Raw genomic sequence first — 11,877 nt, forward strand, 5'->3', positions numbered from 1 at the left:
ACATCCCGCACAAGGTAGTAGCTGTATACTTTCTAGCACAGCCTTCATGTTATATGAAGCAATGACACCATCATTGGACTATACATTTGAATTCAAAGAGAATACTAATATCCACAACGAAATGCTATCCAGATAAGAAATCACTAAGAAAACAAGTAAGAAGTATTGAACATCAAACCACGTCCCTCGTCTGCGCAACACATTGCCACCTTACCGTTCGAACTTGAACTCATCATCGCCACTATTCCCCAACGGATCTTCATCTTCATCCTTTTCCTCGCTTTCTTCAATCCTCCTCCTTTTCCTAGCACGGTTATCGTGCACAGTCTTCATGTGCTCTTTCATCTTGTCTCTCCGCCCCTTGAAACTCCGGCCTTTCTTTCCATCAGCGGGATACCTTGAGCGATGGCACCCTTTTTCCGGGCAAAAATATTCCGTAAGCTTTCTTGCATGCATGTTGGTGTAGTGCCGTTTGAAGTCTGCATGGCGATTGAATGTGAGGGTTTCGTCGTCACGACAGTCTTTACTCAAGCATGTGAATCTTCCACCCAAGGTTACTTGGCCGATAATTGGATCGGCTTCGGTAGTTTTTGAGATGGATGTATGTTGAATAGTTGTGGCGGCTGTCGGTGTAGCAGCGGAAGAGCTGCATGGTGAATCGTCGTCTTGACTGCGTGTGGGAATACTATCTTTATGGGGTGACAGGGGCGTTGGGCTGATTGTGTCAGTAAACTCAGAATACGAGTGATACAGCCAACCTACTTTGAATGCTCACAAGCTAGATTTTGACAGAAAGGCTCTGTAGATTCAGGTTGGTTTGGTCGGAAGGGGGTAAAAGGATTTGGAAATCTATTGTTTTGATGTTAGAACGAGTTCGTTTAACTGCTGGCCAGAAATAGAAAAGAGACTTGGGAATTTTCATAGTGGTTTTACGATTGCCAAGGTGTTGGTCTGAATAGCCAACTCAGGTGGCAAAATACGAAAGTATAGAGTAGTATTATCCGAGGAGCAACGTCGATGTTGTCAGATTGAATGCTGAGTCGATAGCGAAAGATGGAAGACGAGAATCTTTCGAACACATGGTTTCCGTTTTGGAAATATATGCTGATGCCACCAGTGTTGCAGAAGTGAGAGATCATCTGCCCGGTGTAACATCGGTTTCTACTAAGGGATCTTGACGTCCTTGTTGGGAGACTTGAGTGCATAGAAAGTAAACAGGAAAACAAGCAAGCCAAGGAAATGACCAGCCAGCGTTTTAGCTCAATGGTAAGCACCTAATTCTCTTATGATAGTGCAGCTCGGTCGAGCGTGTAATGTTGAGAATCATAACAACTGAGGAAATCTTACATTAATGAACGCCGGTTGACGTTTTTGCAGATGGTTCCAAAAAGCTTGTCAAGGGGAATCCAATGGAAGGCAAACAACCAGGAAGTAAGTATAATCCGGGAAAAACCTGGAGTATTGAGTCGTAGAGTCGAAAAGGTGTGTCCAATGGTAGTAGGATCGTGCTCCAGTAATCAGTTGGTACGACAATGAAAGCGCCAGTATGGGGAGATCGAATCCTGTACTTGTTGTCAGCGACCAGTGGATGGCTTGCTGCGGAAACAAAATCGTACACAAGTTGGCTCCAAAGGTGTCCTCGTTCGAAATTATCGTCTTCAGATCCACCACAGTCTTTTGAGGGGTACGATGCTGATTTTTTTCCTGTCGGAGTTACTTGGTAGATGGCCATCCATAAGCTCGAAGATTCCAAAATCTGCCAGTAGGGATATTTGGTCGAGTGCCATGGTCTGATCCAAAGATGATTGGCTCGCAAAGTAGTGGTCCTGGCGGAATCCATTGAATCCATGGGGAAGGCCACGAAAATAATACTCCTACGCCTGAGTCCGGCCAAGCGAATCCATTTGGAACGGCAAAAGTACGGAATCCAGATTGAATCTCAATTTACGGATTGTAGTTTGGCATATTCAATAGACAGTAGCTGATGGTCTTACGCAAGAGGATTGTGGATCATACTTACTCGATGGTTTGTGTTTTCCAATCCAAAGACTGATCTCCACTTTCGATTCCGATGCCCAAATTATCGCTCAAGCCAAATTGGTATTGGGCCGAGGGGCCAGCTGTGGTGCGTTGGTTTGGAACCTGTGGTGCGAAATCGAATGGTTGACCAGTATGCCAGTCAGCTGACGTCAAAGCTAACTGTACCGAGGGTGGTTGATTTGCAGTCTCCGAGTTGTCTGAAGTGCTCGAGTACGAACGTGTCATGTCCAAAGGTAGTGCACCGTTGAAGGATCCACGTGACGCTTGGGTCATGTTGTAACTATGTGTGTGCTGAGCGGAAGACATGGACGAGAATTGAGATGTCGATCGGCTCATGATATTGTTCACCGGAAACTGAGAGTAGTTGCTGGATGTAGACAGATTTCGGGTTATGCGGGGACAAGGCTGCGATTCAGCCTGATGCAATGAACTTGGGGGCTCCAATGGAGCCGAAAACGAGCCGACCGACTGATTGTATCCCTGAAGCATTGGCGATGAAGTAGTTTGCTGAAAAATGATCCATTGAGAGTCAGGCCCAGTTACACTGGAGCTGTTGAGATATCGAGGAGGTTGACTATCTGAGGCGTGGTGCATGATGCTATTCCTATCGAAGTATGGGGGGCTTGCCATTGACAGGAGATGGGGATGATCAGAGGCCAAAGAGTTGTCCATGAAAGACTAGTATGTGCGAGAACAGTTTGTCTCTGGCTAGTTCGGTTCGAAAACAGACAGAAAATGAAGCGATGAAGCGGAGCATATATTGCGAGAAAAGTCACAGGGCAACAATTGCCTCGTTGGTCCTCCACACATGTCCTCTGCTTGGCTTGCATGCGCTATTAACTTTTGGGTGGCGGCGCACCGGAAGCTACAAGGCAAAAACAGGCAAACAGGGCTGACTGGCGCTTGTCACGGTTAGTCGACAGGCGTAGTGGAATATGAGCCGTTGCGTTGGCGAGTAGCACAGCGGCTGAGCAGCCGCATCCACCAGCCAGCCGTACGCAGGCCAACGACGTGCAATCCGACGCGGATTCAAAACCGAACATGCATTGAACAAGAGAGGGTCGAGACTGGGTATGATAGGTCATCAGACTACGTATATGTAGGCGGCGCAAAGGGCAAGGGCGCTCAACCCCGCCATCTATCCACGTCTCCCGCTTCACTCTCCGTATCAGAGCGTCCTTCAAAAAGGCAGGTTGATCCGGCTAGAACACATCATTTAGAACATGATCAATCACCAGCCAGGGTGTGCTTGGATTCCTAGCCCGATTCCTGCCCGCATCTCTGGATAAAGTGATGGCGCAACCACTTACGCCTTGACAGTCCATACTTTGACACTTGCGTCTCCGCCGGCTGAGATGACCCTTGTTGCCTTTTCCCATGCCACACCGTTGACACCGTCTTTGTGGGCGTTGAGGGCCTTGATGCGCTTACCTGGATCCTCGGTACTCCAAACCATGACGTTGGTATCCAAACTGCCACTTGCCGCGTACTTTTCGCTCTCATCCCAAGCCAAGCAGGTGATGCGTGCAGTATGGGCACTCCATCTGTCCGTGATGAGGTTCCAGCTTGCACTTGCATCGTACGCATATATCTTGCCGTTGGCCGCACCGACGGCAAGCTTGCTACCTGACTGCGAGAAGGCAAGAGCTGAGATTGGAGAAGTAGCGCGGCGCAACACCGTCTCGGTGTCCTTGAGCTCGGTGCCTGAAAGCGTGTAGATGTGCACAAGCTTATCATCTCCACCCACAGCTACAGTAGTTCCATGCGCGGCGATGGATGTGGGCGTGTACTTGACTGCTAGTGAGCTGACTTGAGCGCCCTTGGAGTAGACGGCGATGGCATCGGATGAAGGGATGAGCACCGTGCTGGATGTCGCAGCGACGCCCTTGGGCTGGAACTTGAGGTCATGCGCTTCTCCAGTAAAGATTTTGTCCGGTGCTGAAATGGAGCGCAACGTGTCGTCCCAGCCGACGCTGTAGAGTTCCTTTCCACTACTACTGTCGGATGTGGTGATGCCAGCGACATAGCTGGTATGGGCTGCGCCTTCAACCTTGTCGGCCAGTCCTGTTGTCGTGTCCCATGCAAGGACACGCCCCTCGTAGCTGCCGGTGGCGAAGGTCGAACCTGCTATCGCAGCTGATGTGATGTTCTTCTGGTGGCCTCGAATAACGCGCGTCGGCTTGGGGTTGCCATCGACGAGGTAGTTTAGGTTCCCATCCAGATCGACACTAACAATCAGACCATCGCTGCGGCCCGTGGGCCAGACTACGCCGACCTGCTGGTCAGGCACACTGACAACGCCTTCATCGCCCATTCTCCACGTCTGGATCGCCTTGCCGGCTTCGGGGTCCCAGATGCGTACTGTCTGGTCAGCACTAGCAGTGACGAACCTATTCGAGTCCTTGGACCAAGAGATGCCAAAGATACTACCGGTATGGACTCCTTCACCGATCTGGCTCTTGGCCTCGCCAGTCTTGCCGTCGTATAGCCAGATGCGCTTGTCGGCGCCCACACTGGCGAATACGGAGCCATCGGGCGAGAAGGCGGTGCCGAAGACGAAACGGTTGTGCTGCCCGCGCAGGCTAGTGTTGAACTTGAAGGGGGCACCGTGGTAGAAGACGAGGCTGGTGTCATCGGAGCCGGTGGCTGCGCGTAGAGGGCGTTGCTGGCGGATGGAGACACAGTTGATTTGCGACGAGTGGCCCGAGATCTCGCCCACGCTGTTGCCGCTGTCTGCGGTGATGCAGTGGCCGAAGCGCTCCTTGCCGTCGCCTACGGCAATGATGCGCTGCGAGTCACCGTCCCAGGCCAGGTCGTTGATGCGGCCGGCGATGATGGGGTACTCGCCCTTTGTTGCACCCTCGCCGGCGCAATCCCACACCCTGACCATGCCCGAGACATCTCCACTGGCGACATAGAAGCCCGAGGGCGAGAAGCGGGCGACGGTTGTCTGTGTCGTGTGCTGGGTGTACTGCTTGCTGACAGCGGGATCGTCAATGGAGCGCAGAAAGATGGATTTGCCAGACTGTAGGCACTCAATTAGCTGTGCAGCGCGTGGGCGAGAGTAAGATCAAAACATGCCGCATAGGCGATGCGCTCGCCCTTTGGGTCGGATGAGAGAGGCGTGGCCTGTCCGCGCGTGGTTGTCGGCGAGGCAGCCCATATGGCGTCTGTGGTAGCGGTAGCTTGTTAGGGGGTGTGTTGCACTGCATACGAGTACTGCTGCGTACCTGAGACGAGGGACATGACGGGCGATGTGCTACTACAGGCAATGCTAGCGATACAATGGCGAAGATGAAGACGACAGAAGACAGAGTTTCTCTCTCACAATGGGCATGGGCACTACGACATTACCAGCAGTGGCTTCTGCCTCGTCACCGCCAACGTACGTGCTTGGGTACGTTTCAAGCGTCGACCAGCCGCGAGTAGCGGGGCAGGTGGGGGTGGGTGCAGCTGTCAACTCAGCCTCAGTGCTATACACTCACCCCTCGCCGTCATTCATGAAACTCATGTCACAAATACTATCTACTCGGTGCCAAATTGTCCCAAATCTTTTTCTCCTCTCTGAACAAAAACAGAAATCTGTTTTGCAGCTAAATGTCGAGACCTTTCTAGCTGCGTAGACTCGGACGCTCGGGTCTGCCACGTGACTACACTCAACTGAGCTGGGGTTTCTAGCAGCCTGGCCAATTACTCGATCCTCACATGACCAGAACATTGCTACACGATAGGGCTCTAACCGAATAGCCTCCTTGTTTTGTCATCTATTACGAAAAATGAGGAGGATGGCGATGACTGCACAGGACCATGCTTGCCTGGCAGTGGCAATTATTGCAGACTGGACATTGGCATACATGGTCCTGTCTACTCTGCAAAACATGTTTGGATAGACGTTGTCAAGAAGCGCAGTCCCAACACGTGCTCTAGGTGTAGGCTTTGATGTTTTGATCTAGTGAACTATTTAATATTACGAGCTAGAGAATGACCAAAAAGGTTTCGTAGAAGTAGTCCGTCCAATACATGATATGCTACTATATCATCCTCTGTATCATCATTATCGTCGCCATGGCCGCGACGCGTCACAGATGCAGAGTGCGGACAGCCCATCTCCCAGCTGCAGTTGTTGCTTATGTGCATACCAGACTAGGATGCCGGGCCATGCTATTGACGCGTGGGGTGACGTCGACGAGACACTCACCACGACAGCCCGCGCACTGTTGCTGAAGGCAGAACCAGCATTATGCTAGGCACTCTGGCCAAATCTTCCACGTTGACCCATGCCATGTCCGCATCCAAGTACATTTGCAGCGAAGAGAAGAGGCTGGTCGATTTGGCCAGACCGACCAGACGGATCAAAGTCAACAACCTTGGAATAGTTTCCCAGGCTGCGTATCTTGGCGCACGTCATTCTACTGTGCGTCCTCCAGCACCATCCGCCTACTACCGTGTACATTTATATACTACTGGTAGTAGTACTACATTACTCTGCTGTTCCATTCCCCAAATCATACACGCCTCGTGAATCCGTCAATCGCTTCCCCAAGCGCACTCGTGTCGCTCGCTCTTCCACATTCGCCAACGGCCAACTGACTAGCCTTGCAACAAGACACTATCACGGCACAAGCACTAACCAAGCACAATGTGTATCATGAGGACTTATGAGACGCGTGGACGCACTGTCGTCGAGCCGCCTCCCCGGCGCGGAAACTTCACCTCACACCCGCCAGCCGGTGTCATGCGCTTGCCACGTGAATGGCGCCGTACAGAGAGTATCAGCGATGACGGTCGCTACGTTGAGTACAGGTAGGTACCTTGATTTCCCGTTCATCGCGCTGAATTGCCTCGCCAGAATCTGATGGTGCAATGCAGGAGATCACGATCACGGCCTCGAGTCATCGAGTACTATGAGGAGCCGCGTCGCAGCACCACTCGCACAAGGAGCGTGTCGAGGCGTCGCGTGACGCCCAGAACAAGCTATATAGACCCACGTGACAGCTATGTCGACGAACGCATTACCAGGAGGAGTGTCAGCCGGGTCAGGCACTAGATGGTTTTCCTTTAATAAGCACGACGAATCTCAAAATTGTAAGTCTCTTGCGCAAACATGGGTTGTGAATGCCATAGCCCAGCTAACACGCGCCAGTACAAAAGCGTCATGACGACTAGTTCTTCTCTCTACGTCCAGGATGCCTTAACGAGTTTTTTTTTCGGTTACGAATGTTACGATAGTCCAGATAATGAGCATAAATAACTACCCATTATTCTCCTCAGTTTCTCTGCACCAAGGCAGTCGTCCGACTCGCAATCACGTATGACGTACGCCTGTCTGCCTGCCTGCCTGGGGGCAGACTCGAAGCATGTGAACCGAGGAAGACTGGATCCGTCCAATCACAACCGTGCATCTCCAGGCATCCTCGAGATTCGCAATGGGAATCGACGACCAGCATACTTTCCCAGGGCATGAAGGCCTAGTCACTTCTCGGTAGTGTACACGCTCCACTGTGGCTATCTGCATCAAAGTCTCTCATGCCCTAGTTTGGTACCCACGGCAAGAAGCGAGAATGGTACAGTCATATAAATGGTCGCTTGTTCTGCACCTTCTTCACGTTCTTCAGAAACACGGTTACCTTTTTTTTTCTCGCAATTCATTAATCCCAAACACTCATCGCAATGGCATCGAATCCAATGGCCAAGTGCTGCATTGTCGGCGTCAAGCACCAAGGCACACCCAAAGGCAATGTCAAACAAATCGGCAACAGTATAACACCACCTCGTCCATGATCAGCAATCCCTCAAGACTAATCAGCAAAAGTTCGTACATACTTTACATATCCTGACGACGGCAGCACCCAAAATGCCATTCTGCTCATGACAGACGCCCTGGGCATGGACTTTCTCAATACCCAGCTCATTGCCGACCAATTTGCAGTACGTTTTTTTTTCGCACATGATCCAATTCTCTCGATATTAAAGGAACACTCAATCAGGCCAACGGCTACCTGGTCGCTATCCCAGACGTCTTCAACGGCACACACATACGCTTTCCCTTCCCATCTTCATTCAGTCTGCAGGAATGGGTCGACAACACCATGCCGCGACCACCTACCGTCGACCTCATCTACGAAGCAGTAATCAAACATCTTCGCAACGAGCTTGGCGTCAAGCGGCTCGGCGGCATAGGTTACTGTTTCGGCGGCAAATACGTGTGCAGGTGGCTAAAGCCAGGCGCTCTGGATGCGGGATTCATTGCGCACCCCAGTTTCGTCGAGGCGGATGAAGTACGCGGTGTGGAGCGTCCGCTGAGCATTGCTGCAGCAGGTAAGAAATAACGTCATATCGATACTCTTTTCAAAGGAGGCTCGAGTGCTAAGATGCGTGGCACAGAAACCGATGACGTCTTCCCCGCTGAAAAGCGCCACCAAACAGAAGATATTCTCAGAGAGACCAAGGTTCTCTACCAGGTATTCCTCTACTCGCATGTCGAGCACGGATTTGCTACAAAAGGCGATTTGGAAAATGATCGGGCGAGGTTCGCAAAGGAACAGGCGTTTTTCCAAGCCGTGTTTTGGATGGATGAGTATGTCAAGAGAGGGCGAGACGCATAAAATTCATTCCCAAATGGCAAAAGTCAAGCAAATGGTATAGCTCTAATTATGGCTGCATATTAAACTTTGCTCAAGAAACAATACACCACTTGTGCCACTTTCAAGAGAACCATCTCAAACAGAACCAACCGACCGCTGCTCCTCATCCTTCTTCACCTTGCCAGCAGCCCACGGTGGTTCCCCATCCGCATCAAACTCGGCCCACACAAAAAACCCACATCCCTCCTTCCCTGGCACAAACCCCACATGACACATCCACATATACCGCCCTCTCGACTCCTTCTTCCTCATCGCGCACCTCAGCACCGTCGGCACCCCACATCGACACCTCGGCGTGAACTTTGGATGCAAACTCTCCCTATACCAGCGATACGTCACATTAATCCTCTTATTGCCCGCCAGCGGATGCGGATCGATAGCATGAGCAGGCGCGATACTGTGCTTCCACTCCTCCTGCATCTCGGCATGCATAACCAATAAAGAATTATGCGGGAGGTGGATACTAATTTGGCCCTGGGCGTCGGCCGTGGATTCTCTACTACCATCTGCCCTCGCATCGTCGTCCTGCGCAACGATTCTCCGGACACGAAACTCTCGGGCTACCCCCAAGCTCAAACTCCCGATTACGGGGCGCGGACCGAGGTAGGTGAGTTGATCGGCGTGGTAGCCTACGCTTTGATGCGGGCCGTCGTAGCAGTTTACAAAGGCGGTGTTGGGGTGCCAGGGCTGAGGGGACTGGTGGGCCAGTTTTTGCGCGTTGGGGTAGAAGGTGCGGATTCGGCGTTGGATTTCTGTGTTTACGGCTGTTTGGACGGCGGGGAGGGCGGCGAGGAGGGAGGGGGGGCTTTGGCGGACGTTCTTGATGCGGGGGGAAGAAGCTGTTAATATATGTACATTAAGAAAATGATATTTACTTGGAAACCTACATTCATCTGGCGCCCGTCGTAGACGTATTCCGTCTTTTGTCTCTCGACTTCTTCGAGACTGTTGACATAAAAGGCATATGTGTGTGGACTCTGGACTACCCTGTCGAAGAGCTTGAATTCAAACCGTTGGTACGTCGAAGATTCCTCTAGTAACTCCAAGAGTAGTGCATCGGCTTGTTTGGCGGGGAGAAAGTTGTGGATGATGGAACAGGGTGTATGTGTTTCAATGTCTTCCGGGCTATACAGAAACAGCGTCTTGCCTTTCTTCACTACAGACTTGTTCACCAATGCGCCGTTGGGCGGGGCAATCCGGTACGAGGTCAAGGACGATTGATATCCGACCGTAGCTGGTGCAGGCCGCTTTCTCATGGGCGACCTCGATGACTGTGCCAGGTACTCTAATGCCTGCTCGACTGATCCGTCTGCCGCGAGTAGGGCTTCAAGAAGAGCCGTCTCCTCAACGCCAGCATGTAAAGATGCCAGTACCGCCAGTTTGAAATCCGTACATTCCTCCTCTTTCCCCTCCTCTTCGCCCGGCTCTACACGCGTAGTCGCAACCGCAGGCTTCACCACCCGCTCATCCCGCTTCCTCTTTCGCGTCACAAACGCGTCCATCTCTTTCCTGAAAAACGCACGATACGGCATTCATGACGAAACGAGCCGCACTCAGCAATTGGTAGTACACTACTAGACGCAAGTGGCGAAAAGCCCCCTCAGGCTACAAACGCCCCAACGCGCAGTCACGGGAACAAAAAAAAGGGTCCCTGCCCTGCTTACCCGGATTGCCAGCCCCGCCATAAGCTACCACTTGCGCCTCGGCCATGGTAGAGCACCACCCGCACTCGTCATCCGCGAAACCATGCATGCAGCACATCCTCCCCCAGCTTCACTTCTTTTCCCGTCGCGCAAAGATGCGCCACATGCTGCTCAATCTACACGCGCCATAGTCTGACTTTTCTTTCTCTCTCGTTTTCTCTTGCTCTTTGCAAGTCCACACCCGCCCAACATGCTCGAGTTCCGCACCCAGGGCTTCAACGGCTACTCGGTCAAGTACAGCCCATTCTTTGATTCGCGCATCGCAGTCGCTACGTCTGCAAACTTTGGGCTCGTGGGGAATGGGCGGCTGTATATTCTTGGTTTGACGGCTAACGGGATAGTCGCTGAGAAATGGTACGTCTTGTCTTTCTACTTTTACTCATATACTTGTGTTGTGTGTGTATATGTACACACACAGCGTTCTTTCACATGCTAACAACACCACTTTAGGTTTGACACCCAAGACTCCCTCTTCGACAGCACGTGGTCAGAATCGCACGAGAACCAACTCCTGACCGCCGGCGGCGACGGCTCCGTCAAGCTGTTCGACATCAACGTGCCCACGTACCCCATCGCCTCGTGGCAAGAGCACGCGCGCGAAGTCTTCGCCGTCCACTGGAACCTCGTCGCAAAAGACACCTTCCTCTCTTCCTCGTGGGACGGCACAATCAAAATCTGGAACCCAAATGCAAACGCCAGCATCACGACGCTGCCCACGCATTCCTGCACGTATTCGGCGGCGTTTAGCCCGCACAACCCGAGTGTGCTCAGCAGCGTCAGCTCGGATAGCCATCTCCGTGTCTTCGATCTGCGCACGCCCGCAAGTGCGAGTAACCATCTCACAATGAGTCTCCCCATTCACCAGCCCCCCAAGGCGCGCATGGGGACTGCGGCGCCCGTCGGCATTGCGCCCGCCGAAGCACTCACGCACGATTGGAACAAGTACCGCGATACGGTTGTTGCGACGGCCGGCGTCGATCGCGTTATCCGCACGTTTGACATTCGAATGCCCCAGCAAGGACCCATTGCTGTGCTGCCTGGTCACGAGTATGCGGTTAGGAGGTTGAGTTGGAGTCCCCATCTCTCGGACATATTGCTCAGTGCTAGTTACGATATGACGTGTCGGGTGTGGACTGATGGTAGTGCCATGGGTGTGGGCAATGTCAAGCAGGAGAATATGCTTGAGGATCCCATGTTTTATGGTGGAGGCAGGGAGATGGGGAGAATGGGTAGGCACACCGAGTTTGTCACTGGTGTGGATTGGTGTCTGTTTGGTGCAGAGGGTTGGTGTGCGAGTACGGGCTGGGATGAGAGAGTGCTTGTGTGGGATTGTAGATCTGTCATGCAATAAAATTTATGACTTGCTTCCACAAAATCTAGAATCGACCATCTTTTTTTTTCCGCGGGGGCGTTATTCACATGACAAAAGTTACGTGGTCAGGAGCTTTTTCCAGGCTCGACACATTTACTTGACAAAATCCAACGCAACG

At 52.1% G+C, this 11,877-nt stretch overlaps 5 protein-coding genes across 5 annotated transcripts; 3 read left to right on the plus strand and 2 right to left on the minus strand.

The window, feature by feature from the left end:
* Window positions 1-77: 77 nt before the first annotated feature.
* On the minus strand, window positions 78-5,286 carry PSV08DRAFT_406619 (quinon protein alcohol dehydrogenase-like superfamily; the record flags this gene model as incomplete). The annotated part of the gene is made up of 7 exons (XM_066093747.1): window positions 78-715; window positions 763-849; window positions 2,021-2,718; window positions 3,187-3,242; window positions 3,376-5,065; window positions 5,101-5,210; window positions 5,271-5,286. The coding sequence occupies 7 exons, from the start codon at window positions 5,284-5,286 to the stop codon at window positions 211-213; spliced, it is 3,162 nt and encodes a 1,053-aa protein (XP_065949987.1). The 3' UTR covers window positions 78-210.
* A 1,249-nt stretch (window positions 5,287-6,535) lies between these two features.
* Window positions 6,536-7,306, plus strand: PSV08DRAFT_257761 (uncharacterized protein). The gene is made up of 3 exons (XM_066092480.1): window positions 6,536-6,843; window positions 6,910-7,125; window positions 7,184-7,306. Exons 1-2 carry the CDS (start codon window positions 6,680-6,682, stop codon window positions 7,085-7,087), a joined length of 342 nt encoding a protein of 113 aa, XP_065949988.1. The 5' UTR covers window positions 6,536-6,679; the 3' UTR covers window positions 7,088-7,125; window positions 7,184-7,306.
* A 300-nt stretch (window positions 7,307-7,606) lies between these two features.
* PSV08DRAFT_2702 (dienelactone hydrolase) lies at window positions 7,607-8,702 on the plus strand. Its single transcript, XM_066092514.1, has 4 exons — window positions 7,607-7,798; window positions 7,853-7,968; window positions 8,028-8,358; window positions 8,425-8,702. Exons 1-4 carry the CDS (start codon window positions 7,711-7,713, stop codon window positions 8,643-8,645), a joined length of 756 nt encoding a protein of 251 aa, XP_065949989.1. The 5' UTR covers window positions 7,607-7,710; the 3' UTR covers window positions 8,646-8,702.
* PSV08DRAFT_2696 (uncharacterized protein) lies at window positions 8,640-10,247 on the minus strand. Its single transcript, XM_014218553.2, has 2 exons — window positions 9,572-10,247; window positions 8,640-9,503 (listed from the first exon to the last, which is right to left on the minus strand). The coding sequence occupies exons 1-2, from the start codon at window positions 10,214-10,216 to the stop codon at window positions 8,760-8,762; spliced, it is 1,389 nt and encodes a 462-aa protein (XP_014074028.2). The 5' UTR covers window positions 10,217-10,247; the 3' UTR covers window positions 8,640-8,759.
* A 168-nt stretch (window positions 10,248-10,415) lies between these two features.
* PSV08DRAFT_193206 (WD40-repeat-containing domain protein) lies at window positions 10,416-11,790 on the plus strand. The gene is made up of 2 exons (XM_014218552.1): window positions 10,416-10,741; window positions 10,838-11,790. Exons 1-2 carry the CDS (start codon window positions 10,578-10,580, stop codon window positions 11,736-11,738), a joined length of 1,065 nt encoding a protein of 354 aa, XP_014074027.1. The 5' UTR covers window positions 10,416-10,577; the 3' UTR covers window positions 11,739-11,790.
* The last annotated feature ends 87 nt before the right edge of the window (window positions 11,791-11,877 follow it).

This window comes from Bipolaris maydis (genome assembly GCF_028858645.1).
Source record: "Bipolaris maydis strain C4 unplaced genomic scaffold PSV08scaffold_1, whole genome shotgun sequence".
NCBI classification, from domain to species: Eukaryota; Fungi; Ascomycota; class Dothideomycetes; order Pleosporales; family Pleosporaceae; genus Bipolaris; species Bipolaris maydis.